The 24555-nt window shown below is 39.8% G+C and overlaps 1 protein-coding gene across 2 annotated transcripts in view; it reads right to left on the minus strand.

Moving 5' to 3' along the window:
• Positions 1 to 23108, minus strand: part of AGPS (alkylglycerone phosphate synthase) — a 50428-nt gene extending 27320 nt beyond the window's left edge. For both annotated transcript variants that reach the window (XM_066553144.1, XM_066553143.1), the window contains exons 1-7: positions 22904 to 23108; positions 12223 to 12312; positions 8498 to 8588; positions 4147 to 4267; positions 3991 to 4065; positions 2343 to 2414; positions 1461 to 1540 (exon numbers count right to left, since the gene is read on the minus strand). In XM_066553144.1, coding sequence (XP_066409241.1) covers positions 1461 to 1540; positions 2343 to 2414; positions 3991 to 4065; positions 4147 to 4267; positions 8498 to 8588; positions 12223 to 12312; positions 22904 to 23097 — 723 coding nt within the window. In that variant the 5' untranslated portion in view covers positions 23098 to 23108. The remainder of the gene's footprint in view (positions 1 to 1460; positions 1541 to 2342; positions 2415 to 3990; positions 4066 to 4146; positions 4268 to 8497; positions 8589 to 12222; positions 12313 to 22903) is intronic.
• Between the last annotated feature and the right edge of the window lie 1447 nt (positions 23109 to 24555).

Genomic DNA, 24555 nt, shown 5'->3' on the forward strand with positions numbered 1-24555 from the left:
AAGCTGAGGCTCTTCACTCCCTCAAACTGCTACACAACAGGTTTCAATTTACAGTCACCACTACAAGAGACTAACACATATATCTGTCAATTTATACCAGGGATGTTTACAGAATAAAAAGCAAAAAAAGCCAGAAAGAATTAAATCAAAACTCTTGCAGGAGTCTCCCTCTCACAAGGTATGGGCTAACTAATCATTCAAAGTGAACTACTTCAGCTGCTTCAGTTTCAACATAAACTGCTTAACTGATCTCAGATGCCTATATAAATCAGTTTTTATGCAATAGGGACCCTATATAAGATAAAGATAACCATTAAGCATTTATTAAAATAGTCAAGCTTCAGCAATCATCTTAACTGCCCTGAGACACATATGTTTTAACTTTGACAATGCTTCCTTTCACCTTAATTTTCTTATTTTCTCTCTTCATTAATGATAACAAGAACTGGCTGGAAGTCATTCAAGAACCTGAAACTGGTTTATTTTCTGACTCAATGCTTATTTACCCATCTAGCTGACAAAAAACCAAGATAGTAAGAATTAACCACATTTCCTTGCCACACCTAAACCTGACCAAAGTCAAAGCTGTGGGCTATAAATCAAGGAGTTCAAATGAAGGCCTGAGTCACTAGTCACTTGCTGGATTTCATTCTGCATAGACACCTGAAGAGCTTCCTTCAACATACAAGTACCACCTCTGCAGAAAAAAATCACTTTGTTTAACTGAAGAACCACTGAGTGCAGAAAACTGAGCCAAACCCCAGGTCTTACCTTCAAGGCTAAAGGAGTTAATAAGCTCAGCAAGTACCTGAAGGCAGTAGAGCCTTACATCAAAGATACAGACCTGTTTCTGAAGCATCTCATTACCAAGTAGCCATAAATCTATTTTAAAAGTACAAAGCTCCTTCATAATGAAAAGATGAAAACTAGCAATAAATTTTACAGAACTTCATTTCTAGACTGCCATAAAGCTATGAACTTCACATTCTCAAGATGCTATCTAGACAAAAAACCCAGTTATTTCTTGAAAGTTTATCCTTCAAGTTGATTTATATATATTAGGTCATCTTATCAATTTTTACTTTAAGTAATTTGAAGTCTAGTGCAAGAACTAGTGAAATTTGCAATAACAACTTCCTCCTAGTCTTTCATTTATCCTCAGACACAAATTCCAATATCGAAGAAGAGGAGCTTTCTCTGAGTTTGATCACTTGAAGCTGCTGTAAGGCTTAACAGTGATTTTTTTTTCTTATTGAATATATACAGGTCATATGAAGTAGTACAGGACTAATATCAGAAAAACAAACTGAACAGTACCAGTTTAATAATCATGGTGATAATTAATACTTCCATCCCTACTTTATTCTGGAAAAGAAAGAAATGTCATTCTGTAATGATCACCCAAGTAACTGTAGGATGATTAAAAAAAACTAAAATAAAATTTATTTAAGAGATCATACCATTTGTGATGTATCTAGGGAGACAATTGTTCTTTTTTCTTCTTCAGGACATTCAAGAGCACTAGAGACACTTGTCCCTCCTGCAAATAAGGGAATGATATTTTGTGATCATAAAATTCTCAGGTAGCTTTTCTTCCAATAGAATGCCTCTCCCCCTCCTTTCTGATAAAGAACTGAATAAAGCACGATCACTGAAGTGAACTGTTTGAGTCTAGTGATAAGCCTCTTAAGGCTGCCCCCTTCTCCAGGTTTCACAAAATCAAGGCAGCTGTGGAGCTGAACAATGCTTTAGCAGCACTCCATAACAAACATGACATTCTGTGACCATCTCAGCTGCTTCTCTTAAGCCCTGCAGAGAGCTTTAAAACAAAGATGGATAAGAAATTACAAAGCCATTCAAGAAACAGAGAACTATAGTTTCTTGACAAAAACCTTATCACAGAATGAGCTCATGAAAGCCAAAACCCCGTGTTTCCTAAGCCCCATGTTAAAACAAGGGAGCTCACAACTCTACTTCAGCAGGCTTAGAGGAGAAGACATCCACAGTGAAAACTGGAAGGCCATTATGAATTCTTTAGGCTGTGGAGGACACAGATTGTACAGGCCTTTAGCTGTACTCTGTATCTGGAAAACTTCCTGAAAAGCCCTTGCCACAGGAATTTCTACTGAACAACATCTACAAGGAAATATGAATAATTTTGAGGTACTATTTGACCACAATCCTCTCTGAAACTTTGAATTTCAATAGTGCAACAAAAACCCCTAATTTATACACATTGTGGGAACAGAGCATCAGTTATGAAGAACACATCTTTAAACTGAAGCTGAAGACATTTTCACGAATAACCTTAAACAGTTAGGAGATTTCATAATTTTACTTACCACCAAATGGTATTATGCAGAGATTGTGTTTGCAGGCTAATTCCACAATTTTAACTACATCTTCATGGCAAACTAAAAAAGAACAAACAGTTAAAAAACAGACTTTGTGCTTGTTATTTGTGCTTATTACTAAATACTGCAGTCTCACTAAGCAGCAGCCCCTTTTCCAACACCAGCAAGGAAGACATTTCAAAGTTAGGCAATAAATAGGAGCTGGGCTCAGAATTATCAGTTATAGAGTAAAGTTTAGACTCAAATAATTCTACATTTGAAGAACTAACTATAGTCTTAGTCTCTTGCTCTACTCATGGATTGAGACCTCCTGCAAATTCTCAGGGCAAGATGGGCCACCAAACAGTTAACAATTCATCTAGGTATTTTGGGGAACAAATCACAAGTAAAGCTTTTATTGAAAACAGGTTGTCCAATTTATTTTAACTGAGAAATAAGTCTCTTCTAAGAGATGAACAGCACATTTCTTTCTTCCTGAATGACATTCATTTTCAAGAGGAGTTCCTGATGAAATCTAGTTTTTCAGGATGCATTCTGTACCTGGCCAAAGAGGGAGGTGGAAATGCTTGTGCACAGCCAAGTAAAAGGATCAAAAAAGGGATCAAATACATTGCATACATGAGTTTATACAAACAGCAAAGAATGAGCAGGACTAAATAAATACTTTCCAAACTCTGGCTGCTTCGCTCTTGTCATACAGAGATGTTTTAAATGAAGGTAGTCAATCATTTTGTTTCAGCTTTTGGAGCTACACAAAATAGAAGCTGTGGCAAGTACTGCTCACAGTCACCAGTGCTCTCAAGCACCTGGCCTCAAGTAATGAATTTCATCTTATAGTGCCTCTTTTCATGCTTCCCATATGTGTTTTTGGAAAAACTGAGTAGGACTAAGTTCTTACAAGAAATTTTGAGTTTTTAATGCAGTGCAGTTATCAAAGTTATAAAAACTAACAAAAGAGTTGAACTCATACAACTAAACAGAAATTGACATTTACTTAGCTCAAATGACCTTTTGGTTCACTATTGAAGAATGGCACATGGAGTAGTTCCTAGTGACCAGAGGGCACATGACTCAAGTTAAAAAAAAGCATTTGTATCCTTTTACTAGACAGAAAAAAGCAGGCCTAGCCTATATACTCAGATTGCACTGCTCTTTCTTCCAGTCATTGATCTTTTGTGAAGTGTTCTCATAGTTACAGATGTTATGCTTTTTTTTACTAAAGTACAGCATGTAAAAAACCAAAAGTTCTTCAATGCACATATTTCACTACCCTTCTAGTATCATGTACACTTTTAGAACCCAAAATTGAGACTGCCATTTTTGACAACTGCCCTTGCTAAACATACACATTCACATTACACAATGGTTATTTAAGTGGTGAATTTATCAGCCAACAAACTTCAGCTATATTTAATAATAAACTGACTTCTCTACAAAATGATGGGATTTCACAGACACAACCTGCAGTCCAGATGCTAAACAATCGTGATTACTGTTCATGAGAAAATTCTTTCCGTTTCTGTAAAGGTGAGTGAAGTCAGTGAACCAAGAGGCAGTTTTCCCCTGACCAGAATGCACAAGGGTTCAGTAAACAATGGGCCAGTTCAGAAGGGAGAAGATGACAATAAAAACTTACCAGGCCATACAACTATATCAGGAATTCGCTTAAACATTCCTTCCCTGAGTACAAATATCTCGTGTAGGCAGTGGCCTGGAACACAAACAATAAGTTACTAAGGTCAAACAAGAAAGTGTTGAAAGCAGCACAGTTATACAAATGAAGTTCTCTTACCATGAGCTCTGAATACCCTATCTTCTGCATCCTGGGAATATGAGATTTTAGTGGCTCTAAGATCCTGAAGAAATTCTTCTTTTACAATGGATGGAGGTACATCATTAACATTTAAGGATGCCTACAATACAAGAAAATAAATTCATTTAAGGTAAGTTCACTCTTACAGTCTTTCTGTACAACAGAAATAATAAAAACAGGCTAACTGACTGATACCCAAACACATCTATTCCATATCAGAAAGACATCAGCTCTCCTTCACATCTTCAAACCACCAATCCAGCTTATCCTACTCTGCACACAAGAAGTTTTATTTCAGTAGCACATTCTTATCTTTCTTTCTCCTGATAAATATGGAGAAATACATGAGCTTATGAATGCATACTGAACAAATTCTCTTTTTAAGACTTCCCAAGGTGCCAGAATACATACAACAGCCACTACACACTGCAAATTCTTCTACTTACAGTTCTGTTTTCAGTAACACACCTCCCCTCCATGTCCTGAGATTTAAACCCAAATTGGACCAAAGCCTAATCAGAAGTCCAGTGCTAGGCAAAACTAAGATTGACTGATACAACATAACTGGCATGCATGAAGCAGACCTCACCTCTAAGAAAGATCCCATAAAACCCATATCTGAGTCACATACATAGAGGTGTCTCCATCTAAAGTCCCGATGAACACCTGGCAAAGGTGTTCTTCATTCCAAGAATCTACACAGGAGATTCAGACTTACCAATAGACCTTAAATCAAGATTCTGTGAACCACAGGGAAAACCTCTGCTTAAGATTTTCTAACAGCCCATTCTTCCAGGTTCTTCCAACAGATGTCTTGTCTAGTACTCTCACAGCTTCTCAAAGTGTAGACACAACCACTTAACTCTCTTTTCTGAACTCCACTTCCAATTACTGGGCACATAAGAATGTAGTTCATGTGTCAACTTTTTAAACCCACTCAGAGAACAAGAATTCTTTACATGATCCAGATTAAAAAAAAAATTTTGCAGACATTGAGTGTAAGACTCTTATGTGCTTTGAAGATTCAAAAAAAACCATGGATTTTTTTTCTCCTTAAAAATGGAACAAATATGAGTAATCTCTCTAAAGGAATATGTCTTCTACCACAAATGGCCTCTGATTAGAGAGTTCTTCAATTAGATAAAAAGCTTGTCTGATGACTAAAATGTAACTTCTTCACTTCAAGTCTTATTGCAAAAGAAAACATTGGTCAAGAGTCTTATTTTCTGTTAACTAAATTCCTCAAATCTGAGAGCAGAACTGAAAGTTTTTTTACCATCATATCTTTTATTTTAAATACACTTTTAAAAATCAGGGATTGAACAAAAATTAGTTAAAAGAGTGCACTGCTTTCACACTTCTTCCATGCAAGCCTTGGTGGAAAATGAACTGACATCAACCCAAAGAGAAGAATGTGCTTGCACTTTTGCTATAAAGCTCTCAGGAAAGATGCCAGAAAGAACTCGTTTACAACCCTACCATCAAAAAGTATGGTGTAGTAATGTCCCACCTAGTCAAAGAAATTTAAGACATCTCTTTGACAAGCCCTACCTATGCTTCGTGACAAATGCAAACACAGAATATAACAAAATGGAATTCGCTGTGCTTTCATCTTCTGAAGTTAGCCTTCTACAAAAAGTATACTCACAATAAAGTTTTCTTTCCTAGAGCAGAGTTTTGCCTATCTTTGCTCTACATAACCTTCAGAGCAGCTGATACTTTTTGCCAATATATGGCAAAAACAGCAGCAGCCTATTCTGAACGGGTTGAGTCTAAAAGTTGTGCGGTATGATGAAGGTAAGATTTAAAGTTATCAGGAAAGTTGTATGATTGTGATGGAGTGTCCCCCTTACAAAAACTATATAAGGTTATGGAGAAATTAAGAGTACTGACAGGAATAATTCAGAAAGAAATAGCTGCATGAGATGTTCATTAGCAATAGCTGGCATCATTCACAGGCTCAAGTGGATAGCCAAAAGTTTGGGTTAGAACTTTCATGTGGAACATAGGACATGAAGAAAATGCAGTTTTACCAGTGATTTAACTTCTGGAAGAGCATATGTGCCATCCTGACTTGCTTTAAGGATAATGCTGTAATTATTGAAATAAGGTGTCAGACAGCTAAATAAGGTGTCAGACAGCTAAAAAATATTCATCTTGTCATCTACAAACACAGAAGCTGAAATTAAGTGCTGTTAAGTGAGAGGCACTCCATTACTGAGACACCTGGATTTTAGGAGCGAGTCACAGTAAACATGATGTAAATCTGGTCTTCAACTGCTGCTCTTACTATTCTGCTCTTAATGCACATTCACACGGTGCTGCTGGCTAGCCCAAAGAACTCTGATAGCAACACAGGAAACATAAGAAACAAATGGGTACCAAATAAAAATCTTCAAATCATTTAAGAAAAACCCTCACTAGCTGTGTTTACATTTTAGACTTCAAACTTTTGTTTCTTCATGGATTTCCACAGACAGAATTATTTCATATCAAGTTGAACACTAAGTGCCTGAAGATCTTTGTTGTCGAGACTATGAACTATTTAACAACTGTATCAATTCTTTGTATATGGTTTTAAGCATCTTTATTTTTATAACTTTTCCACAAGTTTTTTAATATTTTAGTTTTAATCTTCAAGATTAAAAAGTTAATATTTATCTATAAAAATCTTATGCACAGTGACAAACAAAAATATATCTTTATTTATTTTCATAGGACTGAAATACCTTAAAATTTGCACCCTGAAAAGCTAGTCAGGAAACCTATGTGAACTAGGTCTAAACTGCTCTCTATGTTAAATTTGGTCTGAAAAAATAAAGAGCATCAAAAGATCTTGAAGATCACAGAAGAATGTATATTTACTGTTGTTTAATTAAACACAAAAGTCACATGTAACAGGGAACCCTCCAATCTTACATGACAGAGGCAGGAGGAGATGGCACAGGAAGACAAATGAACCAAGAGATGGCTTCCCTACTGCTGTTCCTATACCTGAACTTCTTCATGCTTAGGGGATAGCAGAAGTTGAAAACCCAGCATAGCATGACAACCTTGGAGCTATGACAGCCATGAAAATGAGGGACCTGCAGCATTATTTGAGACTAGCTATGAGAAGTCCAGGTGTATATTGGAGACTCCAAAGAGTCCTATCCTATATCAAGGTAGTCAGCCTGTTTGACATTACAAGACCACTAAAACCAGAGGACCACAACCTAACAGGAAAGCACTCAACACTGCTGGCAGATATCCTGAGGAGCTGGTCTGCAAGATGTACTGTGGAATCAGGGTATTATAAAAAAATATGTACTTGTCCTGCAATTCTGCTTTGCTCTATCCTTTCTCTGCATGTAAAAAGGGAATAACAGTTCTCAAGACCTCTCTTCCCAGCAAGTTAAAACAGCTGCCAGTTAAGACCAACCCTGGTCAACAAAAACACATCCAGATGAATTTTTCAAAATATATTGGCAGGTGGAGATCCTGTAAACCACAGCAGATTTTCATCTGCTCTATCCTTTTTCATCCCTCTATCCTTAATGTCTTGATGAATAGAGGACTGAAGAAACATTAAAGTTTTCAGGCTCTATGAGATTACCTGCTTCAAACTTGAACTCGCTCAAGAGATGGGTAGAACCATTACCCACAGCTGGGTTGCTACAGGCACAGTACAAGCACAGCCTGCTTCCAAGACTGCTTTAGCAGCTATCTAGTCAGGAACCTGAAGCCTCAAAGGGATTCTAATTAGGGAGCCAAGTCTTCTGACTCAAAGTTCAGTTACTCTTTCTAAAAAGCAAAGTATGTTTGACTTCCAAAACCCAGAACATTCCCAATGAGTTATTTTTCTGAAAACATTCAGTTCCATCTTGAGTATTCTGGTAGTCAGTTTTCAGCACCCAGACATGTAATAAAAATTACCGTCAAATAAGAACTTTGACATCTTTCAATACACCAAAAACACATCACAGTTTAACTTCCCTGTATTTTATATCTCTTTTATCATGGATAAGATTGATGTTGTATAAACAATTCCCTCTGGGCTAACACTTTCTACAGTCTTGAAATGCAAGCTACAGGCAGGACAAAAAACTCCCTCTGTTGGAAACTTTCATTTCAATAAAGGTACTACCAGTTATCCTGAAACCACAAGTCATGCTAAGACATATAAGGTTTCAAATAGTAGTTCTACACCAACTTTTTTTCCAAAAACGTTGCAGTATTAATACACTTTATTTAAATCAATTATGTGCGACAGCTGAATCATCTTTAACAGTGTGGTCTTGATTATCACCAAGACTAATGTTCAAAGGAACTGGTTCAGCTATTTACTTACTCTAGAGGTAGTTTTGTGCTCCAGACTTGCTCCAAAGGTTTTTTCTATCCATTCCTTAAAAGTTGGTAATACCATACCACCTAATCTGTACCTGAAAAGTCAATATTACATAGGGTCATTTTAAATTAAAAGAATGTATATCAGATACACTTCTTTCAATTTTATGTATGCACAAACAGAAGTTTTAAATGAAACTCTTTACCTACAAGCCTGCAAGGCTTCTGCACATTCACTTTTCATGCAACTGTGTATTTCATTGTATTTAACTGTTCTTTACTTCACACAGAATCAAATCATTTGTCAGCATGGTATAATTTGCTTTGGCCATAAGGCTTTTCAGTTATCCCACCCACCACTCTTCAGAAAGGTCTCTCCCTTGCAGCAGTGTAGAAAGCAGCACCTGAGTTCACATGCTGGTTACAGATAAAGGACACACTGCAATGGAAACAGCAGTCTCAGACACACAAACCCATTTCAGTACACCTTATGCTTTCAAAGAAACAAACAGTATTAGAAGTTCGCCCTTCATCATCAAAAGGCATCAGAATCCATCAAACACTGTAAAATTATTTCCAGCACAAACTGTCTGGCAAGAGCCAGATTATATCCTAGCCATGTGACAAATGCAGATTTACAGACAAGGGACAGAGAAGCTGGTTTTGACCATGTGCACCATGTGAAAACACAGAAGGCTGGGGACTGAAAACAGCAAGAAACTACTGCTACTAATTGTATACATATACACCCCTTCAGCATGTACATGTGTTCAAAAGTATTCCCAGAAGAGAGAAGAAATAAGATCTTTCTTTGATATTAAGAGCTTTCAGCAGCTGAGAATCCTTCCCATAGTCTTCACGTGGGTCATTGCATTAGACCTAACTGGGTCTTCCCTCTAAGATCACTCATTCTGTAAGTCCAGTTATTCCCCTGTCCTTCATAGCTGGTGCAACCAACTCTACAACTGAGTCACCTGTTACACAAAATGATCAATTCTTTTTGTTTCCTCATCTCAACTACCCCTCCAGCTCTTCTACTGACAAACCTCCTGCTCTAATCCTAGAATTAAAAGGCAACAACCTTAACTCAAGCTAGACTCTTCAGCATGGAAGAGAGTATTCAGTCATTCCTCCTACAACAGCTGTTATTGTTTCATCAAACTCATACAAAAATTAATTGAATTTTTTGAAGAGGAAAGTGCAATAAGCAATGAAAGTTTAGTGCATTTGCATCAAGAGGTTGCAATGAAGGCAGAGACTCAGGTCAGCTTGGTATGTTTTCTTCTCCAGACCTACTTCTTAGTATTCACTAAATTATCATTATAGCTGGATTCTGAAGGGAACCTTAATCACTCAAAGGACAACTAAAGCTATCAGAAACCCCAAAACTTTTAAGTCAAGACACAGACAGAAGTCACAGCATAGAAGAAGTTAGTTTACTGCAATGCACGATTGATCAGGAAGCAAGCTTTGTATGCACACACTGATGGTGCAAGAAGCCCCCCAAAAACCACCTACCACAGACACACTCCAAAAAACAGCTTCAGTTGCTCAAACTAGCAAGTACCATCTATCCCTGTGGAGATGGCAGAGTCCATAACAAAAAAGATCATTTGACACATGGTCTGTAGGGAAAGTCAACTCAACTTTCATAAAGGGGAATCCTGTTTCACTAAGCCTTGGAGCTTTATCAGGGTGTAAAAACAGAAAGTGAATAAAAGGGATACAATGAACATGAAATCCCACACTCCTTTATATTTCCACAGGTGTTCATCCCAAAAGTTATTTAAGAAAATACACTACTACAGTACTGAAGAAAAGGTTCTTCTACAGGCTGAAGGATAACATAAGTTTAAGTTAAGAAGCAAAGGGCAGGGTTTATTGATCACACTGACAGAACTCAGGACCTTAAAAAACAAAACTAAGCAGACAAAAAAACCCCCATGGAAGTTAAGGTAATTGCAACAGCTGAAAGAAAAGCATTATTGCATGTTTGGCAGAATCCCACTGGTAGTCAGTATCATGGCATCTTCACTGACAACATACAACAGCAGCCCACAGTGCTGTGCATCATCTGAGCAGGGGTAAGAAAGAAGAGAGTTCATCTCTTTCTGCTGCTCTGTAGAACACTGCTGTATCCACACCTTGAGTGCTGCACACAGTTTTTGTCCCTGTCTCCAGAAAGATCTAGTGGAGCTGGAGAGGGTGCATAGAACAACTGTACAGACCAAAGGGCCTTACAAGCAGAGACGGAAGGGCCCAAGACACCACAAGCATGGACAGAAACTGCAAGAGAGGCTATAACTGAGTCTTATAAATCATTAACACAGTAGATAGGCTGAAGAACTATCATCCATCTAGTCCTGCAAAACAGTAAGCTTGTTCAAAACACAGGTACTGCACACAACCAGAACCTTGAGCTTACTGCATCTGGATGCTGCATAGGCAGGCAGTACAAGTAGACTTGAGGTTATTAGACAGACTTATGGACAACAGACCTGTTAGTGGGTGCTGAAAGGATGAGGCATCTACACCACCCATGCAGATGCTCATTCTCCTGTTTTCATTTCAAACACTCTCCTTTTGCCACTGTGGCAAACTATTCCACAGAAATTATACTGGTGTGGCCCAAGAAGGTATTTCTAATGTTATGTCTCAGTTAGAGACAGTGTGGATGGGGGAAAAACCCACCATTCTAGAGCATGTACATATCAGTCACATAGCAGTCAAGAAGCCTTGATGCTTCCTCCTGAAAAAAACAGAATTCCTGACCTTCTTGTTTAGTGTGCTTTGATTTTCTGTACACAATCTCCCTAATATACAGTGAACTGGCTTATACAAGACTTTATATTTTAATTTGGCCCTGAAATCAAAAAATTAACAACTGAAGTGCTCAAGATCCCAGTTAAGTTTTTGCAGCTTTGACTCAACTAATTCATGCAAGTTTACAGACTCAAAGACTAAGAAGGAATTTTTAGGAAAGACAGAATTTTATGTCTCTTCTGCATTCCTTTAACTATTATGGAAAGTGTATTTTTTAAAACAGGAAAGAGACTGAAAGTGTTACTTTCCACTCAGAAAGGAAAAAAAAACCCAAACCACAAAGATGGCAATAGGTTTAAATTCCACTGCAACAAAATTGAGAGATCCCAAAGTAGACAATTTTAATGTTGCTCTGCAAAAAATGTATTTCTCAGAAAAGCAAGCTTGCTGCATAAAGGGTTAGAGGGTAATAAATCAGAAGTGGTGCCACTACACAACATACAACTGAAGAGCAGTTTTTATTTTTAAGTTCAGATAAAGTAGCTCCATGCACAGTGGTTAAGAAACCCAAAACAAAGTGGAAATTTAATAAAGCAACTAGTTGATGCTCAAGAGATTCTCAAAACTGCACTGTTGTGCTGCATGTTACCTAAAGGTTTAAAACATGGTGCAGATTCTCAGTGTGATTTCATTAACCCAAAGATTATATCAAGTTACAGAGAAGACTCACATTAATTTGTCTTTATAACATTTTTAATAAACAATTCAATAAGCCCCACAGTCTATTTTACTATGTCAGACTCCTGTGTATAGACTTCCATAAACCTGTTAAATGCAGAATAACCTATCCTATGAAATGAAGCAACTTCTTTGCCTTCTTTGAATTAACTGTACTGGGCAGCTTTTAAATTCTTTTCAAATAAACCACTAAATAAGATACTTCATTTACATAAATGTTCAGCTTACCTTTTTCCTGTGAATTCTGCTTGACCCTTCTTATTGAAGATGAATTTGGAGTCATTATATCCCCATCCATTCCACTTCAAAAGTTCTTGCCTTAAAGGGGAAAAAATACAAGTGACAATATTAGCATACTGCAGATCCAAAAAGCTTTTGTTATATGGTTTTGGGAAAGTCTTACCAGACAGCAATTCAAGAAATCAAGTACACATCAAAAGTGTATAGCTTAGAGCCAAAAGAAATTCTGAAACCACAACCATTACTCCTTCAGATTGCATCCTATGACTTGAAAGACAAGATGCTCTATAAAAGGAACCACCAGCTTAAGTCACTGCACACTGTATTGACTCATAGAATCATTAAGGTTGGGAAAGACCTTTAAGATCATTATTTCCAACCTTTCACCAACCACCATGACAACTAAACCACAGCACTAAGTGCCTCATCCAGTCATTTCCTGAACACTTTCAGGGATGGTGACTCCACCACCTCCCTGGGCAGCATGTTTCAATGTCTGACAGCCCTTTCAGTGAAGAAATTCTCCCTGATGTCCAACCTGGACCTCTCCAGGTGCAGCTTGAGGCCATATCCCCCCATCCTGTGTCTCCTGTTACCTGGGAGAAGAGTCTGACTCCCACCTGGCTACAACCTCCCAACAGGGAGTTGTGAAGAGTGACAAGGTCACCCCTGAGCCTCCTCTTCTCCAGGCCAAACACCCCCAGCTCCCTCAGCTGCTCCTTATCACATCTGTGCTCCAGAGCCTTCACCTGCTCCACTGCCCTTCTCTGGACACACTCCAGCCCCTCCATTCTTTGTTGCTGTGAGGGGTCCAGGATTCAAGGTGTGACCTCACCAGTGCTGAGAACAGGGGATGTTCACAGCCCTAGCTCTGCTGGCCACACCATTGCTGATGCAGGTCAGGATGCCTTTGGCCTTCTTGGCCACCTGGGCACACCCTGGCTCACTCCAGCTGGCTGCTGACCAGCACCTGAAGGTCCTTTTCTGCTGGGCCACTTTCCAGCCACTCTGCCCCCAGCCTGTAGCAGTACATGGGGTTGTTGGGACTGAAGGGATTTGTCTGTTTGTTTTTTTCTGTGTAGAGAAAGAGGATTAGATCACTAGTGACACAGTGATATTTTCCAGCTGGCAAAGGTATGGTGTGAAAGATGCTTGGTTTTCACTCTATACATAAAAATCAACATACAAATAGGTAACATCTAAATATTTTCAGAATATAAAAGACATTTAGTATTTAAATTTATTTTCTTGACAGAGAATAATGATTTTAGTTGCTTGCCATCACTACTGCAATCCCACAGCATTCTTAACATTCAGTTGACGAGGACATTTGAAACACATTTGGACTGAAAGTAATAAACAACAAAACCTCAGGAAGTGCAAGAATAACAAATACAACCAGAATGTGACAGCAAAACTATAAATATATAAAAATCAAACTAACAACTGCCAAAATAAAAGCAGAAAATTGAAAAATCTTAAGCACAACCATATCAGAGAATCTCTTCACTATGATAAAGTCATCAGAACTGTATCAGTGTATTTAAGTGTATCAGTGTATTTAACTGTATAAGTGTATTTAAGACTTAAGAAATACACTACTAGTAATTACACATTCATCAAGCTTTGCTTTAAAAGCTTGCCATTTATTTACATTACAAATTAAATTACTAACCTAGAAACGGAATTTTAGTTAAGAGAACTGTATCTTAAAAATTCTATCAAAAGATCATTCACCTCCCTGGCCTATATACAGTAGCTCTTACTCTGACTACCAAGAGTAAGATGATCAGGAGTGACCATTTCAAAAAGACCTTGCAATTCAGAGAAAGCACTGCCTCAATCACTTCCAGCTCCAGCATTACATGCAAGATAACCATGTGATGATTGATTACCAAAGGTTTTCATTATAAATGTATTATTAACACAGGCTGCTGACATACTATCAGTGCAATTCAATAGACTTGGCTCAAACAAAATCTATTTCCTTCAAACTGCCTGTATGCAAGATTTTAATTAATCAAATGGAAAAAAGCCATGGTCATGTATTTCATTACAATTGTTTGATTCAGACGTTTCAACCAGCCTTTGACAAATCTGGCACTTAAAGCAAACTTACCAGTCACTGAGTACTGAAATGACTCAATACAGCTTTGTGAAATAGCCAGTCTATATTGTTCTTCCATACTAAAGAATCAATTCTAAAATTTCAGCCAAAATTAAACTGAGCAGAGCTGTCCAGATAGAGAAGCCTCTTCTGCTGCCTGCTCTCTCTGATCTTTACACATGTAGGGTTCACACAGGAAAGGACAAGGATTCACTCATGTTCCATAGCATGGGAATGCCCTGTGCTATTGTGCTGTTGTGACATTATCAAAAAGGGTTCTTAGCGCATGTTATGCAGACTTGCCCATTTTTACCCTTGTTTCTATGTATGTATACTTATAAATGCTGCATATATTTGTATGATGGTTCACAAAGAATCCAAATCACACACAGTGGAGCTGCTCCCAGCTGAGAAGAAGGTGACATAGAATTGGCCAGCTCAAGAGTTAGTTATTTTAACTAAATGTTCCATTCAAATCCCCACTACAGTCCTCCTCAAGGGAAGATTTCTCCCTCTGCTGACTAAATGCAGTATTTCTATATACCTGACCTCTGTAGTTTGTTGAATCCTGTAAAGTCAGAATAGCCTTGATATTACTAAGCAAAATTAAGGAAGGCTCAAACTTCCCCTCTAATTTAGAGAGGGAAGTCCTCTTGCAAGGCAGTGCCAAATAAATATGCCAACAATGATGCATGAAACAGGCTATAGAAACGACCTGCAAATCTGGAGACAATCAGAGCAAGACACAAAAGGTCAGGCCCTAAAGAAACTGGTGACATGAGATAAACTGATAATGGCCAGGCTTGAAACTATCATTAGTCCTGATATCAGTACAAACAGGTACTTCCCACAAAATCATGGGGAGGTATTATTAATTAAGGACACAAAGACAGACTCAGATATGAGGTTTTGAGGTTTTTCTGCTACACTAACCACATTCCCATCTGCTTGCCCATTCTAAAAGCCTAATTTCCTAGGTTGATGTTAAACCACCTGGCACTTTGATCAGGCTCTAACATATAGAACAGAGTTTAAGAGTTTTAACTCTTAAGAGTTTATTTTCTGGTTGAACTATTCCTGAGTAAAATTAAGTGCACAAAGCTTTACTCTGTCAGATAACATAGCTCCCATCATTCGTGCAATGATAATAATTAAATTAAAATCTAAAATAACAGTTTGCATGGTTGTAGAAGAATAGTTGACCCAAACATCTTGGCTACTTTGTAACACAAAGGCAGGGGATTTCACACCACCACATACAATGGGCAGTACTAGATCTTATGGCAGGTAAACACCAGAAAAAGAAACTTAAGCATCCAATTTTTATATTCAAAACTCTACTGAGCAAGTCTGAAGTTTCTATCTGGAGACAGGAAGGGCTGGTTTTGGAATGAGTATGCTACACATACATGTGGTATGTGTAGCAAGATATAATTTATGCACCCTTCTGGTTTTCTTCTCAGACTCCTTTCCAAGAATATATATATATAGCCAAGACTCTCACCAACATCTGACATTATTCTCACTTTAAACTAAATGTTATTGTAGTATTGTACCCAAACTGTCTTATTTAAAGTCAACACCTTTCCTATTCAGTACATTAGCTTCAACAAAATATCAAGCTCATTAACTATCTCATTTTTGACAGAAATGTGAAATGCTTTAGTCAGAAATAGTAGAAACAGACCAGTATTTTCTTGCCTTCTAACTTAAATGATAGAAATGCACTACTGAAATATACGAAGTAGTACAAATCAAACATTGTTTTAGGTTTTTAATGTGTATGTTTGTATATCTGTATGAAATTATATTGCCTGAAAGAAAACAAGTCACCATGGAAGCAGTGACAATAGATTAACACAGTGTGACTAGTTTAAGTGAATTTAAATATTCCACTTTCATTACAATGCCCAACACTAAAATACTAGTTTGACTCACTAGATAAGGTTTTCTACAGTTGAGGGGCAGGAGGGTGGCCTCCAGCCCACCAGCTGATCTAGAGCTCCTGAAGAATCCAGTCACTCAGCTGGGCAGGCAGAGCCCTTGGGATTACACTATTTCAACTACTTCAACAAACTGTACCTGTCAGCACTGTTCAAATCTTAGGTTTTAGAGATTGGCACAGTGACTGGATGAAAAAGATCTCCTCTCTCCCACAGGAAGCTGAAGTATAAGCACAGAGTCTCCCACAGATAGCCAAGGCTTCTTTGGAGAAGCAAGATGAATGCGCAGTTCAAGCCAGCTGGCGAAACGTGACTCAGGTGGAGCAAAGCCAGATGTTCCCATCAGTTTCATCACCACTGACACTGTCAATTCAATCACCAGTGGACACTCAGCATTAAAATCCCATACACATAAAATATTCACAGGCACTTCTGTTGCACAATGGAAGAGCCAGCAGATTCCTGGAAATCAGTTTAAAGTGGCAATTTTAAGGGCTACCACATGGGCTCAAGCACCAGTATTTGCCTAACGTAACACAGTCTTGCAAGTTGCAGAGTTGTTGCGAAAGTCAGTGTGTGGGTGCAGTAATACTGAGGCAGTATTATGGTGGTAAGGTTTTACAAGAAGACATTACCCAAAGAACAATTCCTCAGAGCCTACCCCAGCTGGACTTTGGGTTACCAATCCAGCCCCCCAGCTGGAAATTCAGAACCCTTCCCATGGGTGGTACCAGAAGATCCCTCTTCCTCTCCCCTGGAGCAGTGTCTCTGTTCAGATTATAGAGTCACACTTCTCAACCAAGCAACACTACAGAGTGCTTCTGAAGCCAGCAGTAAATCAGCATCAGGTGCCTGAAATAAACAAAGAACATGCAGCCCAAGGAATTGTTTCAAGAACTGCTTTGTGAAAGCATCATTCATCTGCAGAGGAATGCCATGCTCCAGGCAGAGAGTATCTGCTGTGTTTGTCATTCTTATGCTTTTTCTGTCTAGGAAGACCTTCCCTGCAGCAAACCCAATATAATTGTTCTCAAGTCTGAAGTCAGGTAACACCTGTTTTATAACCTTAGACACATTCTAAGTTTGTGTATTTACTGCTGCCTTCCAAACTGATTCCAGGAAATAGATCTATAAAAATCAGTCAAAGCTATTTCTTGTAATCCTAAGTCATGAGATGCTGAATATTTTTAATTTTAGACTACAGGGTCTGTAGTCCACACTTCCAGCTAAGCCCCTGCAGCTGCACATACACCAATTCAGTTGCTCTTCTGTTTGCTAAATACCTAATACAACAACACAAACCTGGGCTCCTAATTACAGTTTAAACTTACAGCAGCAAATGCAGACAACCGGATTTTAGGCATAACATCAAGGGTTTAGGTATCCAAAAGCAGAGTGCTTTTCTTTAAACTGTTCTGATAAAACAAGTGTTCACTTTCCTTACATATGTTCTTAGCCTTGACTATTTCATTACTCTTCATTTCACCACAGTGTAATAAAAAAAGCCCCAAGGAATAAGGAAATTAGTGTTTCTCTAGTGTTCTTCCACAATAAATAAAGTCAATTAGGGTGAATTAAAGATCAAGCAAAGCCAAGACATTATAATCATTCTTCTCAGTAAACACTTGGCCAAATTATGATTCTTATCCCACAGAATACTTTACTAGAAGCTCTCTCTATTCCACCTACTACTTCAGCTGACACCAGTTTCACTTTTATCTTTGAAGAGACTGCTCTACTACAAAATGCACACACATGGCTACTTCCAGGCAGTAAATCAACCAGCACAAAGAGATCTGTCCTTTGAGAAGTATTTTCTGAAAGCTTGCAAAACCAGGAATTCTGCTTTGCTGTCTTAAAAGAAATAACTTAATGAAGGAATCAACTGTCTGCCATTTTTCTGTGCAAGTAAATTCAATTCCTGGACACCTTCTTACCCACCCCATAGAGAACCTTTTAGCATGCTTTGTAGCAAATACATCACAGCTCAAGAAAACTTTCTGGCCTACACCCTCAACCCCAAGGTGTTGCACAAATAGCCCAGTTTTGGATATAACAACACTATAGAGGCATTAGGCTTGTCCATCACATTCAAACTGCAATAAAAAAAAAATCACAATAAAGTGATTTTTATATTCCACATTATTTATTTTCTACAAAGAGGTACACTAACACTTCAGGAAAGTCTAGTTGACGGCAGTCTACTACACTACTGATCTCCTTACTTTGCTTCAGCTCAAAGTAGCTTCTAGTCCAAGTAATTACTTTAATCTATTGCATTATCAGATTATTCTAATTCTATTCAGTTTAAATAAGCACATCAAGTTTATTTAAACAGCTATATACACATTCATTTTCTTGCACATAGCAGTTCAGATCTCAGTAAATATCAAACAGCTGATCTACCAAAGTCGCTCAGTTTGTGCTGTAAACTGCTACTTGCTTTCATATAATAATCTATACTGAGCTTCACATATTAAACACTTCACACTTTCATCTAGGTTCTTTTTCTAACAAAATTTAGCTAATGAATATATCCAGTTTGGCTTAGTTGGTATCAAATGATCTAACAATACATACTGTGTTACTTAAATTTTTATAGACTTTCTATATTTCATCTTCCTGACATGCAACTACTTGGAGCTATGTGTTAGACAGGAATTGCTCTAACATATGAAGTCACTTTTACCATCAGATTATGACACTTTTTTCATGTTAATGTTTCCATGAGAGAATCTCCTTTATCTGTTCCTCAAGCATTAACTTTGACTAACAATTAATTGCTTTGATGCAATCACAGATCCTCCTGTGAACTGCCACACCTTCCTCAATGCAACAGATTCTTACTCTTCTGATTTCTTAAGACTGGTGAAGTGCCACCAGCCCTTTCCTTCCTCATCCTTTTTCACCACCTTAAACTCAGAAATCAGCTATACCAGGATACAGCTTAGCACCATGTGTTGCTTAAACACCGCTCTCTAAAGGATGAAGTCTTTATAATAAAGATTGCTCTGAGTATTGGGGGTAAGATACAAAGCCTCTCTGAAAACACTGTTATATTCAAGTAGTACCAATTCTTTAGGAGTTAATTCATGTTGCTGCATAACGACATCAAAATCATTAGCAGCAAGGATTGCCAAGTGTCTGTATGAAGAAGGTACAGCAACATTAACACATTACCCTGAACAACCTGCCTGTGAACTGAACACACAGCTCACTACACTCTCATCCCTTAGTTTACCCTGTGTAACAGTATGCCCATAATAATTAAAAGATATTCACAAGCCTCTCTTCATCCCCTAGGAAAGCAGCTTCTCCATGGAGAGAGGATAATCAGGAGATCCTCTCCGGCTTTCTGTTGCTCTAGGACAGAATAAATTTTAAGCCTACAAGCTACTGAGTCAACATTCAGTTGAACTTCATCAATTATCCCTTTTAACAAAGGCCAAATCATTGAAAGCTTGAGTAAGTTATACAAGTTTTGATGAGATCAGCATCAGCATATATTCCATCTCTAAAGGACTCTTGGGCACACCCAGCAGTTACCCTGGTACAACTCTGTTCCAGGAAGTTGTAGCACCTGACTGCTTCCAAAGCAGTACAAGTTGAACACTTCATGTACACACAGTTATTCTGAAGATTAAGTAAGTTTTTAATTCAAGTCTCACCAGCAAAGTGAGCTTACCAGTCAACAAAAGTCAACAGCATAACATAAAAGGACGGGAAAATTTCAATGAAGAGTTATTTTCCAGCTCAACTGTCTTACCAGCTTTTTCATCATGCCTATAATCCTCTTCAGGCTTCAACACACATTGTGTAACTATGATTCCAGCTTTCACTGCAACACTCAATTAAAATATTACATTTAAGCCAGGAATGCCACCGAGAAATAACATCTCTCCACTCTTACAATGCCTAAGATTCCCCTCAAGAGGATACTCAGACAAATACATAGTTACCTGTCTTTTGAGGAATTTTCCCGTCTCAATAACTAAAACTTGAAAAAGTAGAAAGTGTATTCCAATCCTTAAACAGATCAATATGCAAATGTACTGCTCAGTCTTCCAAGGCATTTTTATTTGGAAGCAAGAAGAATTAGACGAGACCCAAGACTTCTTTCAGCCAATACCATGTACTCTCCAGCCTCCCCTGGCTGGTGAGAAATAATGTCTGGATAAGATCTTTAGCAGTTTGGTCGTTGAACTATCAACAAGAAAGCCATGTTTACAGAGGCCACTGTCTAGTGACTGTTAAAAAAACAGCCAGAAAAAAAATCCTGTCATCACAGACCTAAAGTACTACAAAGGGTTTTTTCCATCAAAGAAAGCCATTTACTTGCAGAAGAAATGGAACATGAGGAGAGTGCACCTGAATCTACTAAAGCAGTGTCTACAGCTTTGCTACTATTTCAAACACTACAGGAAAGATGCAACAGGTGTAAAGAACAAAAATTTTGTTTAAGGTATTTTGGCTACAGCTTTGCTAGGAAAAATTAAAGTAACAGTTCAAAAGAGGCAGCAGAGCTGAATCAGCATTCAACAGACTACAAGAAAACATCATCCAGCTTTAGATTTCCCTAATATTACCAAAAAGAGGCATGCACTGTCCCTAGGTCAGCTATTTTTACTAGATTCTTCCAGTAACCTTCTTGGCCTCACAAAGAAAAATCAGCTCCAGATTAGCTGGGAGTCACTAGAACAAGACTCAGGCATTCATGACTTGCCCCCCGCAAGCCAGTGTAGGCAACAGAACTTTCTCCTCCACCACTCCAAAACCTGGATATTATCCTCAAACATGAGCTCAACCAAGATCCTCATATCCTAGCTATACTGTAGTCTCAGAATTTTCACATGCAGCATCTTCAGTGTGTTTCAACCTTATCTCAGATGTTCAGACAGAAATTTAAGACAGAGAAGCTCCCTTTAAGTTTTTCTTGTTTCTACACAGACAAAACAGCTGGGCTCAAAGTAGAGCTACAGCAAGAAAGTTGCACCTCTGGTGAAGAACAAGCTAAGCTTTCCCTTACACTCCCACAGCAAATTTTTATTCTGAGTCCAGATCAAGTTATTTAGAGTAAAAATACGAATACATTATGATGCTATAGCAAGTCCTAATAGGGGAGAGCAATGTCAATAACTTGTAGAAGTACAGATGTTAAGTTCCCCAAGCCTGTGTTTCCACAGAGAAAGAAGCTATCTTTCAGGTCACAGGCATCTTCACAGAAGTTTGTTTCTCCTGCTCTTCACAGATGCAATAACTGGCTGCAGAAATTATACAGCAATCCACTTAAATCCCTGAAAAATAACTACCCTGGTATTTTTCTGGAAACAGTGATTTCTTCCTGGATTCAAACCAAACAAAAACTCAACATGGAAGGCAACAATTCAGAACAACCCATTTGTCTCAGTGAGCAGCACAAGCATCAAATTCCCCCAATGAGAACTAAATGCTTTCAAAGTTGTTCACATCTGACTGCATGTGCATGACAGCCCAGTCCTCCCAAAGCAGGCAAGTTCAGCTTCTGACTGTAGGCCTCAAACTGCCTGTTAGGAGAATCCAGGCTGTTCCTTGCTCTCTTTTTGAAAAGACTCAGAGCAAAGCATGGGCTGAATGGATTTTCCTCAAACGAGGAACAGTTCTTCTATTCACTGCTTGCCCAGTCTGCCTCTGGACTACACCCATGCACTAACACACTAGTTCCTGCCCACAGCTCAAGAGAGAACAGGAGATTGTCTACAACCTGAGCCTTAAAATGCTCCTGTAAGATAGTAAACCAACACACATATAGGAAATCCACACCTGAGAAAGGGGGGTCTGTAAAAGAAAGTCACAAAACTAATACAAGTCCACCCCAGCATAAAGGGGGCCTCATAAGAATAAGTTACATGGAACTACATAATGGTATTATAATCATAGCACTTTTAAAAAAATCTAGCAGAAAAACAAATCCAAGAGCCAGTGAAATAACTCTGAACTAAAGAATTTGACTGTCTTCCCTTGGTGTCACTGTGAACTGACTCCTTTCTACTACAGACAGAAAGAAGCAGAAAAAGTATTTCATAGCTCTAAAATTATTCATTTCTAAGAAACTTTTGTTAGAACCTAATGCATGAGCACACTCTGCCAGTATTCACATCAGCTGAAGGTTTCTGTGAACAGGGGTGCACCGAGGAGACCAGACACAGACCTTGCTCTTCATACGTGCTGCATTCCTCATTAGAGCAGCCTCAAAGTATTTTACGAAAACAAAACTTCTCCATCACATCTACAGATGTGAAGCAGATGGCCACAAAAGACTTCCCATTTTAACAGCATCCCACTTACTACAGAAACAGGTAAGAGGCTTCTTTCGCTCTGCTCCAGTCCCCGCAGCGGTGAATGGCTTCAGCCATTTACATCACCCGCGACTGGCATCTGCCTCACCCTCCTCCCGCCGCTCCTTCCCGCCCCGCAGAGCCCACGCGGGGCCTCCCCGGGCCCCGCCGGCCCGCGCCCGTGCCCGCCGGGAGCAGAGCGCTGTCAGAGCCCGGCCCCGGCCCGCAGCCCCGGCCCCGCGCTCCGGAGACCGCCCGGCCCGGCCCCGCCGGCGCGGCCCGCGGGGACCCCCGCCCGCACCCACCGCTTCTTCGGGATGGAGCCGGAGGCCGGCCCGGCGGAGCCGCCCTGCGCCTTGCAGGGGCTCGGGGAGAGCGCTCCCCGCCCCGGAGCCCGCGGCGAGCCCCGCAGGTGCCCGGAGATGATGCGCAGCCGCCGCCGGGCGGAGGACGGGGAGCCGCCGCCGCCTCCCGCTGCCTCCCCGGCCGCGGCCGCCATCGCTTCCGTGTTGTGCCGCGACCGCCGCCGGGTGAGAGGGCGCGCGGGCGGAAGGCGCCGCCCGGCGCTCCCCGCGCGGGCCCCGCCGCACTGCCCCCCCCCTCCTCCCCGCGATGAGCCCCGCGCCGCTCGCTCCCGCTCGCTCCCGCTCCCCCGGCTCGGCACGGCTCGGCCCGCGCGTCCTGCCGGAGCTCCTGCCTCGGCAGCGCTGGGCGAACCGGAGACAGAGAAAGCGTTTATTAAAGATTTCCCGCCTCCGGTGCTGTAATTACAGCCCCTCTGGGTCGCTGAACAAACTCGAGAGAACACAAAGGTGTCCTTTAGAGATGAGGATTGCCTAAGTTAATGATGAAATGCTAATTAATGACAATAGCATAGGCGGGTTACTTAAGAAATAGGTCGGTGAAGTGGCAGATAATCTACAGGTGTTGCAGATTTTATCATGGCTGTTGATAGGGCCACAAGGCTCCGGTGAGTGCGGGCTGCTGAGCCGGGTGCTTATCTCTACCTGTGCAGCCCGGCTGTCCTGGCAGGGAGGATCCTGGTCTCCGGGATCTGCTCCGCCGCTCAGCCCGCACCACGAAATGAGTGCTGAGCCTGACCGACTGCTCGCAATGCATCCCCTTCTCTATCTGGGATACCCATCGTTGGGCCAATCCTTGCAAAAACTGACAATCCTTGCCTATGGGAACATCTGGGATTCACTTTGTAGCATCATTTTGAAGATGGAGAGGAATTGGGATTTAAGTGGAGATAAAGATTTGATCCCAACCCCAGGTGCTTTCTGCTATGAATTTACCTTGATGCACCAGAATGCTTTGGATTTCCACTAAGGAAAGGATGTGAAAATTGGAAACATGTTAAAGTAGAACAGATGAGATGATTTTTTTCCATCAGGGAATGCAAAAACATTTAACAAACCAAGTCCCATACAAAAGACTAAGGAAGATAGGTTATCAGTCTTCAAATATGTAAAAGACTGCTAGAGAGTGAAAGGAAGCAATCAGTCTGCCCTTCATGTCTCAGCTAGGTTGGTGAGAAGTAATGAGCTCAAACTGCAAGATATAAGTTCAGTATTAGCATTAGACTACTTTCTAATGGCAGTGAAAATGAAAAACCGTTGTAGTCTGCCTAAGTAGAGAACAAAGTCACCTTCATTAGACAGCGTTAAGAACGGACAGCATACATCTATCAGACATACCATTATAAGCAGTTCTGCTCAGGGCAAGGTGATGGGCTAGATGACCTGCTCAGATTAATTCCAACTTTTCCTCTGTGACATGAAGTATCTCACACTGTTGAAGCCTACTCACTTGTCACACAGGACCTACTTTCATGATTGGCTTTTGCCACTGACTGGCACTGACCAACTCTTTGGAAGTCCTGAAATGGATTGCTAGGATCCAAGTGATGACTGATACTTTGATAATCAACTATCAATGATGATTTATTTGTTCA

This window comes from Molothrus aeneus, chromosome 7, assembly GCF_037042795.1.
Source record: "Molothrus aeneus isolate 106 chromosome 7, BPBGC_Maene_1.0, whole genome shotgun sequence".
NCBI lineage: Eukaryota > Metazoa > Chordata > Aves > Passeriformes > Icteridae > Molothrus > Molothrus aeneus.